This window comes from Onthophagus taurus, chromosome 11, assembly GCF_036711975.1.
Source record: "Onthophagus taurus isolate NC chromosome 11, IU_Otau_3.0, whole genome shotgun sequence".
NCBI classification, from domain to species: Eukaryota; Metazoa; Arthropoda; class Insecta; order Coleoptera; family Scarabaeidae; genus Onthophagus; species Onthophagus taurus.
In genome coordinates this window covers 20,887,012-20,914,337 of record NC_091976.1, presented here as the reverse complement: position 1 = coordinate 20,914,337, position 27,326 = coordinate 20,887,012, and the positions used below count along the sequence as shown (strand labels likewise).

Sequence of the window (27,326 nt, the reverse complement as noted above, 5' to 3'; positions counted from 1 at the left end):
GAATTAAAAAACTTCTTAAAAATTGTTTTGAAAGGATTAAAATTTAAAGTAAAATATTGCTTCATATTTTTATTATAATCCCAAATTGAATTTTAATATCAAAGAATAAAAGTAATTTTTTCTATCACAAAAAAATATAATTTTTATATTATTATCGATTAAAACTTTATTTAAAAAATAATTAATTATCGATTCGACTTACGAATATTTACAAATTTACCGCAATATAAATTTTATTTCTAAAATAATTAATTATTAATGTTATGTACATAGTACTTCTTTATTAATAATAATCTACAATTTTTCATCATCATTACAATTTTATCAAGATGAATTTTTATATACAGCTTTTTACAGTTTACTATAAAAAAAATTAAAAAAATAGTTGCCATTTTACACAATTTCCATAAAATAATAATTAAGTAGATCCACACGAAATAACAACACAATAAATTAAAAAGAAAATATAACTATCAAAACCTTAATGTATATTATTGCAACTACATCTTCAATGTAATAAAATATATATAAAAAAAGCAACTCTTACAAAAATATTACAAAACAATTTTTTTAACGAAACTTGTTTTTAACACAGTTATTTTCGGACGGATTTGTTTCAAAAGAAATTGTCTCAACAATTTATAAATAATCTTTTTATTTACACATCTGTACTGTGAGTTTGAATCCTGACTTTTTTCATACTTCCATTTCTATTGAAAGTGGGCGACGACCCAGAATAACCCGGATTTTGTATTCCTAAACCATCGGTAGTCGTTGCTGGTTTTTTCTTTAAGCTTGATCTCGCTGGAGCTTTCGGTAACGTAAACGAAGATCCATTAGAACCTAAAGTCGTCGAGGTTGTATTCACTGAATTCATACTTCCGTTTGTTATTGAACCGTATGGTTTTCCACTTGCATCAGTCATAGAAATATCTCCATCTATAAATTAAACAAAAAATTAAATTGCTTTTATGATAAGCGTTATTTTATTACGTCTTGGTCTAGTAGAATCAATAAATCCTGGATTTTCTAATGTACCACCTCCAGTTGGAGTGATTCCTTCTTTTGTGGGATCTCCCCCAGGTTTTCTCGAAAAGATTAAATCATAAAGCGACATTACGAATAAAATTGCGTTTAAAACTATGAACATTATCTACAAAAAATGTTATTTAGTAATAAAATTTAGAGTGGGTTGAATCAATATTTACTTGTACGTAAAATCCTGGTCCTCTTGTTACACGAAATCCCCCAGTATTATTTTCATCGGTTTGTAAAGCAAATAATCCGGCTGTGGCTACCGATAGTAAAGCTGGAAATAGTTAGTTTAATTATTTTAATGAACAAACAAAAATAGAAACAGAAATAGAACGCGAATGTATGTGGGTTAGGGTTACGTTTTCATCCATTATCTAATTAATCCTTAAAAGCAAACTGTGATCGCGTCAATTTCATGTTGTGTTGTTCAACTAATCAGCAGTGTATAAATAGCGGAAGCAAATTACTAAAATTAATTTTGTTTAATTACAAAACGTTTCTATATTTTAAAAATATTCCTTTGAAGTTGTGCACTTTTTCGCTCAATTCAGTGCAACGAGACAGAAATGGGAGATGGACGACGAATTATAGACCGAACACAATTTCCTTTTGGCGGAACAGGGCTTCCGTTTCCAATTTCCGTCTGAAACGTGCCTAGGATAAATTTCTCTTTGTCCATCGTTTAAACGATCTTTAGAGAAACGAATGTCCTCCAAAAACAATCTTTCACAATGTCCCTGACAATACTTATTTATCATCAAAATCAACATTCCCTTCCTTCCTTTTCCCTTTGTTAATTTACTTTCTTTTTTGAACTTACTCGCTAAAAGACTTGTAGCCAATTTTAAAATAACCAAAACGCTGTATTTCATAACGACACGTTCTTTCGATTGTAACATCGCCATTTGTATGATGCTTAAGATGCAAAACCCTCCTAAAATTGCCACGGAAATTGCTCCGACGACTCCGGCGATCCATACAACAACTGAAAAGAAAAATGAAAAGTGTTAGATATTCATAAAAAGTGTTGTGAAAATAAAAATAAACCGGGCTAAGTGAAAGGTTTTCGTAAAAGCTTCGATCGTAGACCTTGAAAGCTCAATCTCTGTGAACCGTTTTTCAATAAACCGGTTTGTTTTCCTACATATATCCATTATTCATGACTTTCAGTGGATCACAATTGAATTCTAGCTTAGAATATTTACTTATAGGGTTTATTGAAAAACTATGCTTTTTGTTTTTTTCTTTTTTTTTTGTATTTGAATTATTATGTACAGATAGAGTAGATCACATAATTAATTAATATACAACAAATACTGTTATTAACACTTAATTTAAAGAAGTATACACGTTGAAATTGCAAATCAAAAAGCTCCAAATTGACGTTGGGCACAATTATGAATGTATATGCTTATCATTTTTCTTAAGAACCTCTATTTAGGTTTATATCCGATATTGGATCCAGAATCTGTAATTCGGACACAAACTCATGGAGTGAAATTTGCATCTTAACTAATCTTTCATTTTGTCATAAAGTGAAAGTACTGTCACGGAGATTAATTCAAGTGAAATATTCAGTTTATTGTGACCCGAAAAGATATCAGCAAGATATGTTGTAACCACTTGTCATCTGACTGATTACAATTCAAATTAGGGAAACAACAAGACTTCATTTCGTAGCTTAAATAAACGTACCAACACATTACCATAGATAGAGCTTCCCATTTCTTCACCGAATCAGCAAAAATTCTTGAATTTAAATGCATGGATTTTTTACAACTTACAATTCTATCATTTTTATTAAAACGGTTTTAAAATATAGTGGCATTTTTTATTGCTAATGCTTATTTATGAATAACAGAGTGGCTACTTTTATTCTCTGGTACGATATTATTTAAAATCGGGATATAAGAAGAGTGGCAAAATAACATTTCGTCTTATGGAGAGTTGATGCTTATGACCAGCCGATAAAGAGCTGTGCTACAAGCCCTGTTGATGCATCAAATTATAATGTGTCAACCACAATATTCTGTTCTTTGAATAACTATAATTTCTATAACGACATACGACACCAAAACAATCCCGTATGGCCAGATATAAGTCGTTTGAGACTCCCGCAGAAAAAGATAGTTTTTTGACTAGATTGCCAAAACTTCCATGAATGTGATTGGACTTTGGTGGACATGAGGCATATTACTGGAGTAAAGAATTAAAAGATTTTTGAGTTAGTCTCACTCAGATGAGGATAATGAGGACTAAGACCATACCTTTACGTATATATGTCTGAGATTCCAAAATGTTAGAAGCGCCCAAGATAGGTTTTGCACCGAAGTTTTTAACAAAAAGGAATAATGATATAGAATAGTAACAAAACGAGATGAATTCCTCAAATACCTTTGTTTTAAATTTTCCGTTCAATACATTGATTACGAATCAACTTGCACTTCTTTTCGTACTTTTCTTTGACTTTCTATTTATGACACCTACTCCTAGAACCAATGCCTGTCAGATCAGCAAATCGTGTTAACATAGATCTGTTTCAGAATTCTTTCTATGCATTTAAAAAACTGCTCTTTGCTGCAATTGGTATGTTACATCGAGTGATCATTTGATATTTGATATATGATATATTTATATCACCTAGACTTAGTTTTACTTTTTTCCTTTTGATTCACTTTTGTATCATTAATATTAATTCATTATTATTATTGTGAACTGTAATTTTATTTGTATACAATTGGTTGTTTGTGGTGACCGTACAAGAGACTGTCGATAGCGAGATTCTCGAAAGAAGATGACTAAAAATGAAAATAAATCAGACTGCCTATATTTTCTAAGTAAGACATCAATGGATTCTAATTTGGAATCCATTTCCGAATCCACCAAACCGAAATACAGGTCAGGCGTAAGTTCGTTACCTATTTTAGAAATCTGATTACCTACTTTGTTTATTTACTAGAAAATTCTCAACATTCTAATTAAGATGGAATTTATGTCTTATTCTTTTCCGGATTATTTGTGGTATTACTTATAAGGTCAATTAAAGGTTCTTCAGATAAAAAAATATGCTGAATGAATCTCAATCGCTTTGGTTATAACAACGTTGTATTCAATGCACGTTAACGGTATGAAAGTTCTGATAAGGTACAAGTCATTCGCAACTCTATGTTTGTATGCGCCATCTGATGTAGGTATTCGCTGAAATACGTTTAATATTAGCAGATGAAGATGAAGATTTTGATGAAGTTCCCAAGGATCCCTACGATCATCAGATTGATAAATATTTCCATTTTTAATTACGCGGAAAAACAAAGATTGTAAATATACTAAAGATGATGTAGAGCATTTGCATTCAATGCTTCCTCGTCGTTTAGACACCCTAAATATAGAGCATCGGTACCAGATACATCAGAAACGCAAACGGCAACTTCTTTAGTACTTTGGATTTGAACCTAAGTCTAATATTTTCTGAAAGTGTTGATATGATGCTTGAAGTGCAACGAGCCGTGCAAGGATAGTTATGATGTGTATGAACATAGCTGTTTTCTGGCATAATACATTCAGAAACTTTCCAACTAAGAGGATAAGCTGATCAATAAATCAATATCAAATATACCACATCGTTATAAGTATGCAACCAATATCACAGCATTGGTATTGCAATACGCGATTTGCGTATGATGCGTATTGCACTGTGATGTTGGTTGCATATTTGCAATGATGACGTCGGGTACGATAATTATTTAACAATTTGTACATTGTTAGCCCCTAATCAATAATTCTATCAGTTAATTTAAGTACTTGTACATAGTTAAACGGATATGGAAAAGAGAACCTTTTGAAATCGATCTTATATTTGAAGTTCGACTATATTCAACGAATATAGATATAATTAATCAGTAGCATCTTCCACGAACTCGAGGTGATTCATCTGAGTGTCTTTTACGCTAACAAATAACAAGTTACAGACGATTTTTTAGATATTGTTTGTAAATCTTATTGCGTTTTATTGCTACTAGGTTATACGGTGAATATTGCGCAATCAATATTGTTATTGACCACATCGTACAATTAATATTATTTTTCTGTAATCCTAAACTTCCTCTGATTATATTATATATTTTTTTATCAATGAAATGAATGAATGATATAATAAAATTATTTATTTTTTTGTCGTTATAAAAAAGCTATGCCTTTTTTTTGGAATATTGAAAATTGAGCTCAAAAAATAGAATCGAGTCATAAATAAAAAAAATTATTGGAAAAATTGGACGAATTTTAAATCACGCTCTAGAATGTTTGATTATTACTTTTTTTGGGAGTATATTTTATCATTATCCACGGTTTATTTTATTTTAAACCCAAAAATTACGTTTTGAACAGAATTCGTGCTTTTTATGAGCGAAACAAAAACCAAAAATGTATTTACCTGTTGGACGAAATTTCGAATAATCCTTTCCACATCTCTCCCTGCTGTATGCTAAAGCTTTACAAATAGTCCATAATCCAAAATATCCTCTATCATCCCCAAATCCACCTAGAAAAAAAAAAATAAGTCACAAATTAGTTTTTAAACCACAAATAATGATAAATAAACATCTATTTTATAAGGTAGTAATTGAGAAGAAATTGAGAGATGAAAAACGTAATACAGCCTGAAGCGTAGAAAAATATTACAGTCGACAAGCTTCAAGTTAATCAAAATTCCTGCTGCCGAGACAAGCAAAACTCCGAGCGGTTTAAATGAGGTGCAAAATTACTTTTCACATTAAATGGAAAAATTTTTCTTGGTTATATCGGGAAAGAAACGGGTGACTTCGTAGCGTTTTCTTCTACACCCACGAAAGCTGGGAAATCTACTTTGCATTTATATTATTTCCCTACTCAGAAATCTCCCGAGTTTAGACCCATGAAAGACGTTTCTACCCGTTTTAAGTAACTAACCAAAAAAATGTTTGGAAATAAAAAAGGATTATAAAAATTGTTTTTTAAAATTTAATTTTAAACGATTTATTCAATAAATAACGTACATCCCTATTTAGATTCTATTGCATCGAAAGCTTTAAGTAGATTGGATTTATGTAAATTAAATTCGTGTACGAATTAAATTCACTCTGAGTACAAACTTGATTTGAGTACATATATCCTATCTTACGAAATTCCCTTCGGCGTTGAATACGTGTTTGTGGACCATGGTGGAATGTTTATTTCTCTATTGTTTTGATAAATCTGTTTCAATAACACCCCGGATGTCACGCTCTAAATGTTTGTACAGCAACTCGGTTTAAAGAGAGAACTAGAAGGGAAAACTAGTTTTCAAAACAATTTGCATATCTCGTAATGAACAACTCAAGTTCAATTTCGATAAAGCGGATTTTGCAATATCATTATATTATAATACGAGATTTTAATAAATAATTATTTTTATTATAAAACTTTTAAAGTTCTCGTTCATTTAAGGTTTTTAGATTGGGTTTCGTAAGCTTGTAGTACTTGTCGTGAAGAGGATTAGAAATCGTAAAGGTAACAGTTTGAAAGCACAACCGTTCGTTCACCTTTTGCAGCTCAAAAAGGACGCCTCCACGTCGTTTTCTTTATTCTTCTCGTTACGAGTTTATCTCAACACGTAAGAAGTTTCCTTTTTGTAATGTTTACAACAAAATTCCCACATAGAAAAAATGTCAGTGAAAAAAGTGTTTTTTATTGAAAGTACCTTCACGTTCATTAATAGTTAATACGTTGGTGGTTTTCTAAGGAACATGTTGCGGTTATCTCTGGTAGAGTTAGTACTTTACCCGGGCCATTAAAGGATATTGCCCCGGTTGCAACAAGCTCCCAAAGCGATCGTTTTTCCAATATCAAAGAGCGTTCGGGGTCAAATTTTTACGAGTTTTACTATTACTTATTTAATTCGTCAATAAACACGTATTACATTTCTTTCATTACGTAATTTACTAATATCAATTTAAACCCAAACACCAAATCAATCAATTCAATAATGTGATCTCATATCAAATACAATTTTGTGGTTACTTAAATGAAACTGTACAGCAAGAATGATGTTAAGAAAGAAAACTATTTCATTCGTAAATTGTAATGAACGATCTAAATTGCAATCTAATTTTCCGATTGAATAGGTTTGATCTCAAATAATTGAATACGGCAATTTTTTTAAATAACCACAAACGCATACGATAAAACCACAAAAGTAGGAAAGTAGTTTGTACCTTAAATTAAATTATCCTAGAAAATGCGATAATGTGCCTATAATAATGTGAATTTCTGATATTATTGGATTAATTATCAATTTTAAGGGTGTCGATGATGAAAACGAAAATCGGCTAAGTTATAATTTCAACAAGATGATTGCGGAGCAAATTCGAGGATTTTAATTAAAAATTATTTAAATGAATTTTGGACCAACTCAACCCAACTCAACCGTCTCTAACAAGAACGAACTTTACAATTATGAATTTTTAATATATATTTTAATAATTAATAAACAAAGATTGTCTCGATTTTAAAGTAGAAAACTAGTATGCAGATAACTAATATAAATAATTAGATACATAATTTCTCTTTAAATAACATTCTCGTACTAATGGAGAAAGTCGGAACATCCTGCAAATTGACAAAAAAATGAGACCAAATTGTTTTTTCCAAAACGAAAAATATTTAACACTTTTTATATGATTTTTTTATATAATGGCTTTCTCCAAAACGGTTAGGCTATAAGAAATTAAACTTTTTGAGGTTACAAAGGAACGTTTGAGGTAAAAGAGTGCAAAATTATAAGCTCCAAATTTAATTTGACGTTTGTAAAAATGGAATTAAAGACAAAAATTGTTATCTCAAAAACGGTTAAGATTTAAGAAATAGAAGTTGTTGAAGTTGTAAAGGAACGCTTGAGGTTAAGGTATACCAATTATCAAGTTTCCAGGGTGAAAAATTCATTTTATACATATTTTTTAAAATCTCCAATTTAAATTTGTGTTTGTTGACAGTTTTCAATTGGTTTTCACAAGAACAGTTAGAATTTAAGAATTGCAACTTTTTGAGGATACAAAGGAACATTTGAGGTTGGGGTACACCAAATTATAAGCTTCCAGGGTAGCCACATTTTGTTATATACATTTTTTTAAATTCTCCATTTAACTTGACGTTTACAGAAAATGGAATTATAGATAAATATGTTTTCTCCAAAACGGTTAGGATTTAAGGAATGAAACTTTTTGAGGCCACTTAGGAACGTTTGACGTTAGGGTATGCCAAATTAGAAGTTTTCAGGGTGACTACATTATCTTATATAAATTTTTAAAAATCTTAATTAATTTGGCGTTCGCTGAAAATGCAATACAATAAACGTATTTTCTCCGAAACGATTAAGATTTAAGAATTGAAACTTTTTAGATCACAATGGGACATTCGTAGATCAGTTATATCAAATTATAAGCTTCCAGGTTAAAACATTATTTACGCCAAAACGGTTAGGATTTAAGAACTGAAACTATTTGAGGTTGAAAAAGAACATTTGAAATTAGGGCATATTAAATTATCGGACTATCAAAGCTACTCCTGAAGTTGTGGGATATATTCGTACAGAATTGTTAATCAAAAAATTGAGATAATTATAAAATTAGAGCTCATTGGAGTTAAGAATTGCAGACGAAACTAACCAGGATAAAGATAAATTTTGGTACTATCACCTAAGTTGTTACAATAAAAGTCCTTACTGCTTTAAGTAACTCAGATCTTTAGAGATGTTATATAAAGATACTATACATGGTAGATATGGACAAAGTACTCCGAAAAATTCCTGTATAAGACTTCTTCATAGTCCAGCTTTCAAACTAACTTGATAACATTAACTCCATCCCCTAATGATGTAAAAATCACCAATGAAATTACAAGTTGAAGTAGTATAAATTGGTTTAATCGTATTTAACCATAAGGGTCAAATGGGTTGTATGTCCTTGTCTTTTGGCACTAGAATATGGAGTGGGTTTTGGCCTCTATCCTGCCTTATAGCGCTTTCTAGGTTTTCCTCTAGCAATGCTGTAAAAGGCCTTCTTGAAATCAGTGAATCTATGCTATGCTCAGAGTTTCTCTAAACTCTGCCTATTTTGGAAAATTTGTTTCTGAAGCCACACTAGTATTCTTCTAGTATTGTCTCTGCTTACGTTTTTACTTTTTCGAGTATTATGTTTGATAATACTTTGTACCGTACATTGACGAGGGTTTTGACTCTGTACTTAACACATATAGATTTGTCTCCTATCTTATGCAGTAGTGCGATCTTCCATTTCTCGGGAATCCCTTCTTCCTCCCAGCAGGATGTTATCAATTCATGTTGTCTTCTGTCCGTTTTGAAAAATCACTTTCAGTTCTTGAGAAATAAATATTTGAAATGATCGACAATTTTTTCGAATTTTGCAATTTTCGCCGATTAAGTTTTAAAAATTCGTATAAAATCCAGTTCTTAGAATATGAGTATGAAAATTTCCCAAAATATTAATAAAAGAGTCCTCTTTCCAATAGTCCACACTGAAAAATAACTTTTTGTTTTTGAGAAAACAATATTTGAAGTTTTGATAAAATTTTCGATGTTGCAATTTTCATCGATAACTTGTAAAATTCGCTATAAAATTCGTTTCTTGAAGGATCCTTGTGGAAATATCACCAATTATTAATTAAAGTATCCTCTTTTTAATGCAACAAGCCGTTTTGAAAAATCACTTTCAGTTCTTGAGATATAAATTTTTGAAATGATCGACAATTTTTTCGAATTTTACAATTTTCGCCGATTAAGTTTTAAAAATTCGTATAAAATCCAGTTCTTGGAATATGAGTATGAAAATTTCCCAAAGTCTTAATAAGAGTGTCCTCTTTCCAATGAACCAACACGTTTTGAAAAATAACTTTTACTTTTTGAGAAAACAATATTCGATGTTTTGATAAAATTTTCGATGTTGCAATTTTCAACCATAACTTGCAAAATTCACTATAAAATTCATTTCTTTAAGGATCCTTGTGGAAATATCACCAATTATTAATTAAAGCATCCTCTTTTTCATGCAAAAAGCCGTTTTGAAAAATCACTTTCAGTTCTTGAGATATAAATTTTTGAAATGATCGACAATTTTTTCGAATTTTACAATTTTCGCCGATTAAGTTTTAAAAATTCGTATAAAATCCAGTTCTTGGAATATGAGTATGAAAATTTCCCAAAGTCTTAATAAGAGTGTCCTCTTTCCAATGAACCAACACGTTTTGAAAAATAACTTTTACTTTTTGAGAAAACAATATTCGATGTTTTGATAAAATTTTCGATGTTGCAATTTTCAACCATAACTTGCAAAATTCACTATAAAATTCATTTCTTTAAGGATCCTTGTGGAAATATCACCAATTATTAATTAAAGCATCCTCTTTTTCATGCAAAAAGCCGTTTTGAAAAATCACTTTCAGTTCTTGAGATATAAATTTTTGAAATGATCGACAATTTTTTCGAATTTTACAATTTTCGCCGATTAAGTTTTAAAAATTCGTATAAAATCAATTTCTTGGAATATGAGTATGATAATTTCCCAAAATGTTAATAAAAGCGTCCTCTTTCTAATGGTCCAACACGTTTTGAAAAATAACTTTTAGTTTTTGAGAAAACAATATTTGATGTTTTGATAAAATTTTCGATGTTGCAATTTTCATCGATAATTTTCAAAATTCGCTATAAAATTCATTTCTTGAAGGATCCTTGTGGGAATATCGCCAATTATTAATTAAAATATCGGCTTTTTAGAGTTGCTTCGTTAGTTAAATCAGCATAGAAAAAATCATTTTGTATCTTGGATCCAAACAAGTTGACATATCTTATCAGCTTTCTTATTAATTTCATTTTTATTCAAATATCGCAATAATGTGGTAACACAGGGTATCACTTCAGAAATGGACCAGCAATTATAACCATAATGGCCGGATAGATATGCCGGATAACCGGATATCCGGTCGAAGGGGATACCAAAATCACTATCCATTCCATCACTATTTTACATCCTTCCTATAGCTTTGCTCTACTTCTTCCCCCGTTACTTCCTATTTATATTTGCTTAGTCTTCTCCCTAGTGCACGATGTTTAGTAATTCATCGAAATGTTCCTTCCATCTCTCCTTATCTCTTTCAGTTAGTAGTTCTTTGATTCAACGTTCTCAAAAGAAATAACAGAATTCTACAATTGTTAAGAAGACAACATTTGTTGCAACCTCAACATTACAATCAGTAATTAGAACGAATTTAGAAGTCATCATTTATTGAAATTGGTTAAGTGTCTTGTCCATAAAATCAAACAAGCAGCAATGAGATAAGATTGAAAGACGGTGAATTTCATTGATGATGAACATTTTAAACAATATTTTTTTACTAATATAATTATTTGTTTAGAAAGTAATATATCTAAGTGGTTACGTATTCTGATGGTGAGAAATAATTTAGAAACTTAGAAATTAAGTATCATATAAATTCTAAATCGGAATAAAATTATGTTCGTTTCATGAACTTATAATTTTGAGTGATGCAAGTTACGCAAAATCCAGAATAACACATAAATAGCTGCCATCAAACTTGATAAATACATAATAAATATAATATTATTATATTTAGAGTCATGTAAGAATCCAACCTTTCTTGAATCACCTGTAATGGATATAATTAACCCTAATTGATATGCACTTAATGGAAAGGAATTTTACTATTACCATTTTAATTTCATATCAAGTTAATTTCCTAGATACCTACATTCAAGTTTCAAACTAAATCTGATTTATGCATATAAATAACTACTCTTTAATAATTCAAAATGCGTAACGTTTCATTTTTACGACATAGTTTTATAAATTGCATTTATACCTGATGAGAGTAATAAAACTCTTTGTGCCAATTAATTTCTGTTTTAACGTTAAGAATGTTTTAAAAAATTTAATTATAACTTTTACACAAATTATTTAACTATTTTAATAGAAACGCTAGGAAATTGTAAATAAATGTAAATAACTTGGCGAGCGTTTTAAAAGATTTTCCAAGGATATCAACAATATACAGCACGTAATGTATACGTTGAGTATGTTTCTTAACCACGTCTTGAAACAATACCTTGACGTATAGATAGCTCGTGAGTCATTCCGTTTATGGTCGCAACTCGTTTTAAATTATTCTTAAGGCGTTGTCACATTTAGAGATTTCATTTCTTTTCTTAAAATATATTTTAAAAAAAAAGTTAAAATATAAGTAATAAAGTTAGGTGTTAAAAATTAATTTCAATCATTTTTTGCACCGTTTTAATTTCAACATTTTACAGTTGGGTGTAAATGCAGCGTAATAATTGACCTTATTGCCCCTTTTGAGCCGCATCAAATTTGCTGTTTGTGCACGATATGGCGAAAAAAAAATGCAATTACGTTTGCAATTAAACACGCTTTAGTGCCAGGTACTGCGCGTCTAATAAAATGTGGACTTTCATGTTCTCTTACAGTTTCTTTTATTAATTTCATTTGTAATCATTTTACTTTACTAATGGTATTAATACGGTCGAGTTTCAATTAATAACGAAATTAATTACGTTTGATTAATTAACGTTTGCGGTTTAAAGTATCCTAACTTGGTTTTAGTTGCAGTGAACGCAATTATAACTTATCCCGAAGTCAACGCAATTAACATATACTATTTACTTTAAATTAAACCGCAAATTTATAAGTATAACAATGTAATACTTTACGGTTTAAAATTTAATTAAGTTAACTTTAATCATATTAATTATTAGAAGAACAGTAATCTTTAAACATATTTTCATCTTAAAAAGTATGTGAAAAAGAAATAAAAAAGTTTCTATAACGCTACACATTTCCTCTTGGTGCGTTTTTACTCCCGGAATTCCTAGTAAACATGGCAATATTCCTCGTGTTAATTACATCTTCCTGGATCATAAATTAACTTCCTTTGTGCACTTTAATTAAGCACCTACATAGCGTGGCTTCGAAATTAATTTCACGTCCATTTTAATACTCCCCTCTCCATCCTATTACCTTCATACAATTTTACCTTGACATATTACAACATCACCCTTTTCTATTTCCCATAAAATCAAATCTCCATTTTAAATTAAATATATTGAATACATTTTATGACATTTTATTCATTATTGTTGATGTTGATCAGAACTTGATGGTAACGATAATAATTGCATTATAACCTCGGGGGAGTTTAAACTTTGGAAATGCAGTTACCGCATTCCTATACGAGAAACGTTAGACATCCTAATGATCCAGGGGGAATCCCCAGCATGCGAACGGAGCATAACTAAAGCTTGAAAGCACACACTTTGCATATTACGAAATTTCCGGTTGAAAGGGCATCGTTTAAGGGATAGTAGTTTCAAAACTAACTTCTGTTACGTTTTAAAGGGAGTTCAATGTATCCCAAGTAGAGAGCTTCTGGTTTTAGAACAGGTGGCCGCACCTGTTGTCTATGCAAATAAGCCAGATGGTACACGTAGAAAACATTTTCTGGTTTGTATTTGAACTAAGGAACACACTCGAGTCTATATCATATAAAAAGCGAAACAATACGGAACTAAAATAAAATAGCAAAACGAATTTTAATGGAGTTAAATTAGCTTTTGCCTCAATCGGATTGAAGAGATATCAAGAGCATCTCGTAATTAAAATTCAATAAATTCCAATGAGTTTCGACGAAGGTTCGGTTGAATCGAGGGGGATTATCCCGCACGACTTCAAGTTCTCGGATAATAACATGGCATCTTCGTCTACTCTTCCCATGAACGTCAGACTACTCTCTTGAAACTCAATTCCTGCTCGGTCTTCCGCCTCTCGCGATGCAAATAAAACCGTTTGGTCTTCGTAGCGTCGAGGCTTCTCCAATGACGTGGGAAAAACGAGAATTCGTGTGTATAGAAAAGAACGAAACGGAAATGGTAAAAATTTAAATTTACTTCAACATCTATACGATCACATATTATTTTCTAAGCAGATTGAATTATTTGAAAAATATACTGAGTACTAGGACAGAAAGTTCTAAGATTTTAAATTATAAACGTGTTTGAAATTTAATTTTTATTAATCTACTTTACATCACTTAAAGGTAGTCTCTGAAGATGGCGATTAGTCGAAACTAGTAAGACTCATATTGTTTTGTTCAATTAAAGGCCAACTTAAACCTACAAAACTTTACATATTTTTAATTCTCCTTATTATAAACACTGGTAAAACGGAATTCGAATATAATTCTTTATATTATTGTTTAAGTTCAATGTTCAACACGGTTTACTATTCATCGTAGTCCTATTTATTCCAACCATTCATTGATAGCGTAGTTATTTATCGAACCAGTGCGTTCATACAAACGTAGTGTTTTATCAATAGGAATGCGATAGAATGCGGGGAACTATTTCCGTTTTAAAACATGCGACCTATGTAGACGTTTCATTTCCAGTCTGATTTAAGCATTTAATTTAGTGCTATTTTACAAATTATGTTATGTTTCACACCTAACCCCAAACTAACTCCAACAAGCCCTCCAAAACCATTCAAATTGCCTGTATAATCTTATGCAGATTGGAACTGGGATGACACTATAGTCGTTTTCGGTCTAGGATAGAATAATTAACGCGGGTTAATTTGGGTTGTAGCATTCTATCTGCAATAAAAACTTTTTTGTAATTCTAATTTGATTATAATCTTATAATAATGGTGGTTATCTTTTTATTCATCCGAAAGTTTCTCTTCCCACAAGAATACTTAAGCTGGGCGATAAAATAACGTTTTAGAAAGCAACGTCCTTTGTTATCCTCCTTCTTCTTCGGTCTCACTGTCTCTTCCCGTAAATAATAGTTAAAACGTTAAAGAAACGGTACTTTAGAATCACGGTTACTCACTCGCTCCTGTGATTCATTAAATATACTAGAACAAAAATTTTTATATGCAACGAATCATATAAAAATAATTACACATTAAATAAGTCAGTGTTGTAACATTTGGACATCGTATTATTACAACGAGATGCAAAATATTCTACTAAGGCCCACTTTTACCACCTCTTGATAAATTTATCCGATAGATAATTACCATGGTTACAGCGGTTTTAAGCGCTCTCATTGGTTAAGAGCGCCAATTTATCTATAGGATAAATTTATCAAGAGGTGGTAAAAGTGGGCCTAAACGTTTTAGGCCCACTTTTACCATCCTCCTGATAACCTATCTAGAGGATAGTTGCCATGGTTACGGCGGTTTTAAGCGCTCTCATTGGCTAAAAACTGGATTTATCTATCGGATAAATTTATCAGGAGGTGGTAAAAGTGGGTCTAAATTCTCAAACGCATCAAGTAGCATTAGTTGCATTAAGAAAACTGATAAAACTTCACAAATGCAATAGTTGTTTGTTTCACATATTGACATCGATTGGTAAAAACGAATAGTGGACTTCTCGGTTATTGAGATAGGGGAAGGTTCTGATAGGGAAGATTTTAATCCGTCCACTGTTAGAGTGGTAATTCCACTGCACAGCGATGAAATCGAATTTATTAGCGCATAGATAAAATGATAGGAATGTATCCACCTGTCATTAATATGTCAGCAGCAACTATCGGTAGAAGTTAAAAAACTTCAATGTCTTATCATTCATCTCTATCGAAGTTCAAAATGACGGAAACTAACTTAGCTAAACAGTTTTCGTCAACTAAATGCAGTCTTGAATAATTTCAACGGCTCACTTATATTTACCAAGTTAAACTACTTAATTGATGACGACGAGGATCTAGTCCTTGACGAGCATTTCCATTATCCTGCTTTTCCTTTTGACTATGTGTTTACACAAGTCAACTATTCGTCCCTTTACTGAAACTTAATGGGCCATACATTAAAAATTCTGCTCTTGTAGACGGGACATACCTGCCTTTCTATAACAAGATGAAGGATTTGTCTTTTATCAATGAGGACAACTTATTACTAATGCTTATACATCATGAGCTCAGTGAGACCTTTATAAAATCCCATTTATGGAGATTATATTAAGAGCTATTTTTGGATAAAGAAACAATATGGATTTAGTACAGAGTATTGTCGAATCGTATATATGTATTTAATTGAATGCTGCAGACAACGTCGACCAATGCTATCACAACCCACATTTGCCTATTAAATATTTCACTTTTTAGGAGGTACTTTTTGTAGTGGATGCATTGCAGTAAATTGTTCGCTGTGAGGATAGATCTTGAGCTTGTTTACTTATAAGAAACAATACCAATATTGTTCTGATTTCAGAGTATTACATCTGATCAGTGTACTTTCTTGGAAATGATTTCCGTTCTCCTCCTGCTGCTACGCGAGATGTAATAATAACGACAACTATTTCATTAGGTCTTATTACATCTTATTACACTTATTAGGTTATTAAGACTCTTTTTCTCTAGATGTTAATTATCAGAAAATTGTACGACTTCTTCAATATGATAATGTTTATTAACAATTTTATTAATTACAATCTTATATTGACTTTTTCATATTATTTATATTTTTCGTTAATCATTTTTTTTATAAAAATACAGTAGTCGTAGTCCACTTTTTATAATTAGTTTCTTTTTTTAATATTTTGGTTCACAACAACTTGCCCCCGGTGAAATCAGCCTTTTGATGGTAGAAATCTACTTTTCTGACATCCAATAGGCTGATTCTCATCACAAGTAAGCATTTGCCCAACTCAAAGTTTTATGGTCTCTTAATTAAAACATTGGGCAAATAATAACATGATAAATTCGTCTAATATTTAAGTCACAAAACAATAACTCTTACATCTCAACATTATAACGAGATAACGAATCGACGTTGCCACACATTTTTCCAGGCTTATAAACTACCGTAAAATCTAACGTTTGTAAAGTAAGCGCCCATCTTAATAGTCTAGCGTTTTTATTACTCATTTGTTTTAACCAAGTCAGAGGACAATGATCTGTTTCAATAATAAAATGAGTTAAATATAGGTACGGTTTTAATTTATTCACTGCCCAAACTAATGCAGCACATTCTAACTCACTTGCACTGTAAGCTTGTTCTCTCTCAGTTAGCTTTTTGCTTAAGTACAGTATAGGGTATTCTTTATTGTCGTCATCACGTTGGGATAAAGTAACTCCCATTCCTCGTTTTGAACAATCACTTTGTACTATATATTTTCTTTTATAATCGGGAGCTTTTAACACTTTACTACTAGTTAATTCTTGTTTTAAATTATTAAATGCGATTTCCTTCTGTTCATCCCATTCAACCTTGTTTTTGGCTCCTTTTCGTAAAGCGTCTGTTAAAGGACTAACAATTTCTGCATAATTTGGTATGTAATGGTTATAACATCCAGTTATCCCTAAAAAGATGCTAATATCTTTTTTTGTTGCCGGTCGTCGAAATTCTTTTATTGCAGCTACTTTTGCTTCAGATGGAGTTCTATAACCTTGTCCTATTTTATGTCCCAGATAAACAACTTGAGCTTTTCCCCACTCACATTTCTTTGCCTTTATTGTAAGACCTCCCTTATGCATAGCTGTAAACACAAGTCGCAAATGTTTCAAATGATCTTTCCATGTCATTGAATGTATTGCTATATCATCTAAATAAGGTTCGGCAAATTCATTATAACCTTCCAAAATTTTATCCATTAATCTTTGAAAAGAAAATGGAGCGGATTGAAGTCCGAATGGCAAAGTTACTGGTTCAAATACTCCTCGATGAGTTATAAAAGCTGCATATTTACTTGCACGCTCAGTCATTCCAATTTGCCAGTAAGCTCGTACAACATCTATAAGACTTAAATATTTTGCGTTACTACACCGTTCCACACAAGCTTCTATGTTAGGTATTGGGTGTTGTTGAGGTATGGAAATAGCATTTAAAGCCCGATAATCTATTACTGGTCTTGGTTCTTTACCTTCTATTTCTATTATAATCATCGGCGACGAATATGGACTGTCACTTGGTTTAATTACGCCTAAGTTAAGTATTTTATCTATTTCTTCATTTATGATTTCTCGTACTCTCGGAGATTGTGAATACGGTTTGGTTCTGATAATCCTTTCTTCTTTCAAAGCAATATCATGTTGAACCAAATTGGTTCTACCAGGGCGATTTGAAAATAACCCAGGAAATTCTCCAATTAAATTCTCCAAATCCATTCTTTGCTCTTCTGTAAATTCTCCAATTCACTTTGATTGTTGTAAAACTTCTGTAGCCAGTAAAGTTGCTTCCTCTTTCTTTTCCAATTCATATATATTCATTTCTGTTTCTTCTTCCCCCGAAGATGTTACGTACATCGCAACTATTTCAGGTCTTTCATAATAAGGTTTCAATAAATTTACATGTATAAGGGTTTGCTTTCTTCTTCCAGTTAGTTCTTCTAATATGTAATTGGTATCTGATATTTTCCTTACTACTTTCTTTGGACCTTCCCATTGCTTTTGTAATTTATTCGTTCTAGCTGGCTGATATATCATCACTTTATCCCCTTCTTTGTAAATAATTTCCTTTGCTTTTTTATCATAATATTTCTTTGATTTATTCTGTGCTTCTTTCATACTAATTTCTACAATTTCTTGCATGTTTTTCAATCGTTCAAGTAATTTCAATACGTAACTAACTACTGGTTCATTAGTATCTCTGCCATTCCATAAGGCTTTTAACATACTTAATGGAGATCTAATTTGCCTTCCATAACATAACTCCGCAGGACTGAAACCATGTGCCGCATGTGGCGCACTTCTACTGGTAATAACTTAGGTAAACATTTATTCCCCAAAGAGAGAAGAAGAAAGAGAGAAGAAACAACGAGGTAGCTTGTAGAACCTTATTTGTAAGATATTAGACTGGGACTTTGAGCTGTCTTATGCCACTTCATGGAAGTTATACGGACTCAGAGAAAGCTATGTTGTTGTTTGCAATGCAGATCCACCTTTCTGGAAGCCTGATGATAAGCGATAAGGTCACCTTAGCAACTCAACTTTACCCATTCAGTCATTGACCAGTTTATTGATTCGATCAAAACTTTGAAATTGCCTGGAAAGGAAGAAACTCTTCTTTCATTATTGTAATAGGGGAAATACCAATAAAATCTTTTGTCATTTCTAGTGAAACCCCACTAAGAGGTCAACACCTTAACAACTTACTCGTTACAGTGTGACTATCTCCCGAGTCTTCATTAGAGTAATTATCAAACCAGGAAAATAAGCTGTACTAACTCTATACAATCTGATGACTAGACTATACTGATCATTAAAGAGAACTTACTAACGCAATGACGCAATCTCTGGAAACCGGAGGCTTTAATAGCGAGGTGGAATAAACAGTTCACTTTGTAAAGAGACGAAAAGCTTAAAGTCGGGAGATGGCAGTCTGCAAGTTGAGGTAAGTACAATCCTTCGTTCTCTAATATTTATTGTTTGGCTATCCAATGGTTATTATCCAGACCACCGATGTGGAGATATGGGCTACGACAGGTCGATATTGAAAGTTTTCCATGTTACTTGTAGTAATTGTGCCTTTCGCTAGGAAAAGGAAATAATAATTAATTAATGATTTTAAATGAACAAAAACAATTTGTGAATGAGATTTAATCACCCTAGATAAAATCCTTTCTTGAAACCCTCTCCAAAGTACAAAGATCCTGATGGATCCTGGTGAATCCTGAAAGACTACACAGGTTTTATATAATTGTAGTTAGATCATTGATCACGTCTTTGAATTTAATTTTTGAATCGACGATATTCGGTGTAGTAAGCACCACAATAACTCAAGTGATGGTGGTAGTGTTTAACCTATCCAAAGTTCATCTTCTAATCCCGTCAATGCCTTCGTTGCTTGCATTCTGTTAATACCATCAGACTTGATTGCATCACTACCACTTAAGGACTCTCTTTTACAGCCTAGAGAATAAGCATAACTTTAGTCTATTCTTAGTACAATTAAGGTTGCAATGGAAATATTTACTGGATACTATCAGTCAAAGACGCATCTTAATACATAAGACTTGTTCGATGACGTGGAGTATTAGGAATGTTTAAAAACAAAGAGACAGTAGACCATGTTTTATGGAAAACTTGGCTCTCCTGATGACAAAAATGATTTGTGAAGATCTCGTGTAATAGATCTCGTTGGTGGCGATGCAAAAACGACCTAACTACGTCGTTCACTTTAATCTATATCATTGATAAATACCAAATATTAGTAGACATTGAATGTTTGCAAACAGTTTCAACGTTTTCATTTATTTTTGTTTACAACATTTTTAATCAAAAATTGATTATGAAAGGTTAAATTGGGCTAAAACTAATTGATAAATATATAGATTGTCAAAAAGTAATCATTTTAAATTAAGGTTATACGTAAACACATGTTGGCGTTTACAAACATTACACTTGCACATCTGGGATAAATAAATGTGCATAAAAGCTGCTCATCTAGAGAGAAGCGAAATGAGTGACGTTGGTAGATCGTTGTGCATAAACAATCAACTATTAAAATTGGAAATAATATAAACATGCCCTTAACCTTGCTGATAAGTGTTGTAGAACTTTGTTAATAGTTCAGTTATCCATACAAACATTGTATGTATACCTTAGTTTGTGCACGAATTAGCTCATGTTTAGAATAAATATTTGAGTCCCATGCTTTAATTTATTAAAAAAATTTTTCTCAATGTCCAGATTACGATTTAATTTTGTTCCGTTTTAATTCCTTGTCCTTGTAACAGGACAAAGTTGTTAGTTACTAACTGTTAAGTTTTTCTATAAATTTATACCAGTAAATATAGACTATAACTGGGTTGGGTTGCACAGGATATTGTTTGTTATGCCACGATTAAATGCTTGTACACGTGACGTATTTTATAATTATCATAGTCATACTAACAATATTATGTAATTCTGTCGTAATATTTTGGGCACAGAAATGAAAGAATGTGAGATGTAAATCTATCTTTAACTGATACGAAGTTAAAACATTAACGGTAAAGTGATTCCTGGATAATTACTTAGTTATAATAGAAACGAGGCGGTGTTTATGAAATCAAATCTCTTCCTTCCTCCTGGTATTTTAGATACATTATCTTAAGCAGCAATTCGCGTCTAATATTACCACAACGATATTAACTAGTTGAGTTTAATTAATATAACTTAGTAGATAAGATTAAAATTTCGATTTTCCACGATAAATTTGCTTATTGGCAATATTGGAAACTCCACGGTTAATTTAACGTCTTTTTTTAGGGGAAAAACCAATAAATTAAAAAACAAATTCACCGAAGTCGGAAACACCTGAGCGTATCAATCATAAAACCATTTTTTAGAGTCCTTATAAAGATGATTGATGTATTTTTTAATCAAAATGCAAAAGAAATCACATAAATAAATTGTTTCGACTTTCTGACCTATAACGTTCATCATCGGGATTAAAAATTTGAAAATACGCCAACTATGGAGGAATAAAATTCCATTTAAAATTTAAATCCCCCTCAGCTGCAAAATACTAAAGCAGAGAGACTGGTTTTCCCTTCCAGAGTATGTAATCCTGCCCGGCTATTAGCGGTTAAATCTCTTTCGTTATTACGCTACCACAACGGCCTACTTTCTAAAACTATGAATTTGAGCTCACGAGAAAAATTAAAATGAAAAATAAACAACCCTTAAAATAAACGAAATAAAATTCTTATCCAATTAAAACTAGACGATTCCTAGATTATAATAATAACCTATTATTGTTAGATAATTTATTATAACGGTTTCTTGTTAACAAGAATCCCTTTCTAATAGGAACTAGTTCAGATCAATCTTATTTGATGGACAATCGTGAGCTTTCACCAATGATAATAAGAAAACATCAAGAAAAATCAAAAAATAACATAGAAATGAGTTAAACTCCGCTTTAACATTTGTACTAAACGAAATAATTAATAAATAATTACAGAGTAAGTACGACTGACTTAACTATTTAATGCAATTAAGAGCCAATTTAGGAAATTTACCTATGAGTGCTCCCTTAACAAAGTTATGCTAATTAGGACAAGTTAATTGAGCGTAAAGTGCAAGTAAGGAACTATACAGTCCGCTCGAATTGTAAGATGTTTCTAATGATTCACCTCGATAATCGAAATCGAGTTCTAACAAAAGTGAAATTTGCGAATTGGGTAAAAGTAGGATTTAAAATAAGTAAAAGTGCGAAAAGTGAAAGTTAAACGAATTGAGTATTTGCATGAAGAATTTACAGAACGAGAATTTAAAAAATCCATTGTATACGGAACCCGAAAAAATCTAATTTAGAAGAAGTAAATTTAGAAATCTAAAAAAAATCGTTTAGCTTTTGTAATGGTAAGACAGGGAGAAGCTGGGTTTCTTTGTATGAATTGTTAATTTAAAAATCGAATTCAAAAATTTTGTCGTTATCTAATAATAATATTAATAATACAGTAAAACTTCGATATAACTGACTAATACGGGATAAAAGTCCGTTACATGAAAAATTATTCGCTTTATTAATTTTTAGTTCTAGATGAAGTGTTAATTCTTCAGACAACTTCTTTAGCTGTGTTGGCTTGGTAAACAACTTGCTGGAATCTAAGTTGATACTTATGTACATAATACGCAGGAGTAATAGCTGAAGAATCGTTGTTTGCCTTTATGGAGATATCACTATGAATTCCTACATATGAATGAAGCGCAAGATGGTACACTGATATTACAGACTGATGTTGTTAGCGAAGAAACTGAAGAAACGCTAATTATGATATAGTGTTAGGATGAAACTTGTTTTGCTGGGCGTTGGATATTGTAACTACTGTAATAGACATTGACCTGCTAGCGTCTTCAATAGTGGTGTAGATAATTGTTTGTTGAATTTATCTGCACACTTCGAATCAATTCTTGATCTGTATATCAAGAGCATTAGTTTTGAGGATTTTTATATTCTATGTCTGATAATTGACAAAGACAGACGCAATTTTACCAATAGTCATTCTTCATTCTTTAAATTCAATAATCTAATGCTTGATGAGACTTTGATGTCCTCGGACACCGCCTCATATAAACGTATAGTATAGAATCATCTTGTTGCGGAGGATAATTATTACACAATTCTCCTGTCATTGTAACTGAAACTCTGTCTATATCGTCTAAAGTTGTAAACATATAAAGTTGTGCCATTGGGCCAACATTTTAGAATTTACTTCAGTTGATCAACCTAACCCAACCCAATCCCACTCAAGCTCCAACCTAACTCAATCTCAAATCCAACCCAACCCAACCAAACCCCAAAGCTAAACCAAATCCAACCCAACCTAACCTTTACTGACAGTTTATAGCACATTATATGTCTATATGTATATTATTTATTATTATATGTCGCTAGACTGATTGATTTCTATAGCACCACCATGTGCCATTTAAACATGTTGTACAACCAACAATTATTCGTGTCCAAAGACTTTAAAGATTTGGGCTTGCAATTCTTAAGATATTTTAAGGTATCACATTTGCCCACCCACGAAAAACACTCTTTGTCATTCACAATATTTGGATATTCTCTGATATTGCTACAATTATGACAGTGTTGAAATACACTGGAGTACGGTGTCCTTCATATACCTACCTCCTTTTATGTTAGTAGTTAGTAATAGTACCAAGTTACTTCAATTCAATAATGAACATCAAGCAAAAAACAATATTGTGTTTTAGCCAGACTTTGCACGATAACTTTAGAGATATCTAATACTGAATTTGATAAAACTTTGCCATTTATTTTTGTGATATCGAGAACTGGAAATAATGACTATCAAAATTAATCAAGGTGCATTTAAATTCTGAACACAAACTGTACATGAAAATAAAATGATATTGGACTAGGATTCACGATGTACTTCAACAAATAATTTTTATGGCTTGAAAATCTATTTCCTTTTGCAATAAAATCCAATACTTTGAACAATGTTATCTGTTTTCTCGCGCAAATTACATTTTTTGTAGGTTATCATAAAAATGTCAAATTTTATAGGTCATCACTAAAGTGTCAATTGCGTACTAAAATAGATAGCATTGTTAAAAGTATTAGTTTTTGTTGGAAAAAAATAGATTTTCAAAACCATAAAAGTAATAAAAAGAGTGGTATGTTTAAATCTAAGAAATCTTTTACTACACTGTTGTTTCTGATATAAATATAACATCGTAATCGTTTTGAAGATGATTATACTATTAACTTTAACAACCTACATATTAAATTTCTAAAATTAGAAAATTCGCCACTACTACAATAAAAATGTATATGTAATCATAAATGTGACTATAGTTTGATTGACATGATGTGGTAAGAAGAGATATCGTTCTTTTTGCGCGGTCTTTTCGTCTCGATTGCAGCGTGAATGCGGTCAAGTTGAGCTAGATAGTCGGATTTAATTGCCGCTATATCCTTTTTGTCCGGATTTCGCGACTGATGACCATCTAACTAATTTCTATACTTTTTAGAACAATTTAAGACGATGATGACTTAGACCGACATCTTGACACTTAATGATTTGAATTTCTCGAATTAGTTTTAAACTTAACTGATTGTTTTTGAAAAAAAAATTCTTTCTCGAAGTGGTAGAACAATTTACAAATTCCTGTCCTTCTTAATATGTAGTTTCCTCTGATAAATATTATTATCATCTGCATTCCAGTTCATGCATGACCTAATTGTGATAACAGGTGGCTTGTTGCGGTTCCGTTTTGAATCACCTCTGTAACTTCGATGTATTCATTTAGGTGGTAGAAAAGTTTCATTTTTTCATTGATAACATTCATGATGACTAGTTTGGTATTCTCATGATATGGCTCACTTTAAAAACTCGAACGCTACTGCGACGAATATATTATTCATACCGATCGAACTTCACTTGTAATTCATACTATTTTCACATTTGATCTATAAACATAAATTTACTTCAAAATGTCAAACTCAATTCGTTCTTAAGATACGATATTTGTAATTGCTGTATTTAAAATGTATTACAATCTAACAGGTAGCTATAATTATATTTAAAAAATCATAACAGCGGTATTAATGGAGAATAAGATAGCATTTATGGTACATTTCAACTTCATTAAATTTGCTTCAAAATGCATGTTATGTCATCACCATATTTCAATTCGTTCTCAAGATATGATTTTTTTTAAATTGTGTATTAAAAGTTGTAGCAATCTGACCTGCAGAATTGACTTTAAAAAATCATAACAACGATATTAATGGAAAATAAGATATTGTGTATGGCACATTTACATTTGACAATCGTTGACGAAAATTGAATGGACTAATCCGCCCAACTATGCAAGGTGAAGAAACTCCTTTCTTAGAGGAAGCTAAATATCTAGGAGTAATTCAAGACAATGGAATGAACAGGGAGTTTTACACAAAGCTAGATTATCTTTGTGGACTTGTAATAGTCTTTATGGAAAAAATTGGGGTCTCCTTCCTGCTGACATCCTGCTGGATCTGACTGTGTTTAGACCTATGATCACATACAGAGGGGCACCTGGTGTAAGAAAGCCCGACAGACTTCAGTTATCAGTAAATTTTCACGAATTCAATGAGTAGCTGGATTGGCAATCTCTGGTGCGATAAGCACAACGCCAACTTTAGCAATGGATGTTCTGCTTGCCCTATCTTCTTTGCATTTGCATATAGAGAAAGTGGCTAGAACTACTATTTACAGGTTTAAGCAATATGCTCAAAACTGCTCTCACATGTCCTACCAATGGGCTGCAGAAGACAGTATAAACACTGATATGCAGTCAGATTTGACGGATTCACTACCAGTGGTTAATGCTCGATACCAGATTGTACTGCCTGGATCGAAAACGAAATATATCATTTGCGATGGCCAAACATAGGATTGAACTGTGGGCTGAAGAGCAAGATATTAAGGTTCGTTAAGAGCATTGGACTGCACGGTTAAATTTGATAATGTTATCCATCGGGGTACAATAGATCCTTAGGCTCGCAGTAATGGTACATTTAAACTTCGTTAAATATGCTTCAAAATGAATGTTATTTCATCATTATATCTCAATTCGTTCTTGAGATATAGTTTTTTTAATTTCTAGATTTTGTCATTAAATCAAAAACTCCGTAGAAAATTAATGTGTCTATCTACCTTTTCACAATAAAATGTTAATTTTAAATTACTAATAAAATACTTTATTAATTAATACATCATATTAAGGATAATTCAGAATAAGTGTGATTTAATAGATTCATGGAACACCACAATGCGTACCAAAACCATAAAATTACCCACTTTTAAACTAAATTAGCAAAATCGTTGAAAATTGAGTTTAATTTTGTTTTGAAGTAATTTGTTAATTTGTAATGCAATCATTTAAGTTGTAATTTCGAAAGTTCTATGCAATTCTATTTTTAGTACTAAAATCCCATGATGAATGCAGAATCAAGGTCATGAGGAAACCAAACAATTTTTTTACATAATTTAAAACACTATTTATTTTTTCAATAATTTTTCATAAATGTTTTTGAATTATTATCTTACCTGCTACGCTATCGAAGTATGCCCATCCGGGTAAACCGACAGCAGTCGCACCAACCACGAAGCACACAAATCCGAGGATGGCAACGCATGTCGAATAAAGGAACTTACTATCAGCCATAGCACACTAGCACAGTGACGTTTCGTCACTCCTCGTACACCATCATGCACCTTCACAGGCCCCCCTTTTTTTAACACGCGTGAACTCACATTATCATCCAACTTAACAACCAAAAATTAGAAACACCAAAACAAAAGTTTTCCGAATCAACACCTAAAATTTGTTTGGATACAAACTCCGGAAAGGTATGGAATCGATCCGCGTCGCGGTACTTATTTTATATTCTCCTTTTATTAAATCGAACAGCTACGTCGAGTTCTAGTTTCAAACTGAAAGGTAAAATCAATAGGTTCGCGTTGATCGAATAAGTTGGCGCGCAAAAAAGAATTTCTAATAACCACTTGTTGAGTTCTTTGATTTCTTCTTTGGAAGAAGAATTACTTCGAGAAAAATTGGAGACTAGAAGGTGAATAGATATTATTAAGCAGAATGGATATTGTTGAAGAGGGTTTTCGCGCCGGAATTATTTCTTTTTGGTCGTGGCAAAAGAAGAATAACCGGATTTTTTGAAGCACCTTCCGGAGCGACTACTAACTGGCGAGACACTAAAACCGACAACGACGAC

At 31.7% G+C, this 27,326-nt stretch overlaps 1 protein-coding gene across 1 annotated transcript; it reads right to left on the bottom strand.

Moving 5' to 3' along the window:
- Positions 1-570: 570 nt before the first annotated feature.
- Positions 571-27,326, bottom strand: LOC111414421 (uncharacterized). The gene is made up of 6 exons (XM_023045762.2): positions 26,644-27,326; positions 5,465-5,572; positions 1,856-2,020; positions 1,209-1,309; positions 994-1,153; positions 571-939 (listed from the first exon to the last, which is right to left on the bottom strand). Exons 1-6 carry the CDS (start codon positions 26,759-26,761, stop codon positions 659-661), a joined length of 933 nt encoding a protein of 310 aa, XP_022901530.1. The 5' UTR covers positions 26,762-27,326; the 3' UTR covers positions 571-658.

What these genes read in the sequence shown, in the direction of transcription:
- LOC111414421 (XM_023045762.2), bottom strand. Translation starts at nt 26,761, where the DNA reads ATGGCTGATAGTAAGTTCCTTTATTCGACATGCGTTGCCATCCTCGGA. An exon ending in ATACTTCGATAGCGTAGCAG is followed by an intron (nt 5,573 to 26,643) that starts GTAAGATAATAA and finishes TTTTTTTTCTAG; the next exon opens with GTGGATTTGGGGATGATAGA. An exon ending in TTCGAAATTTCGTCCAACAG is followed by an intron (nt 2,021 to 5,464) that starts GTAAATACATTT and finishes TTTTCTTTTCAG; the next exon opens with TTGTTGTATGGATCGCCGGA.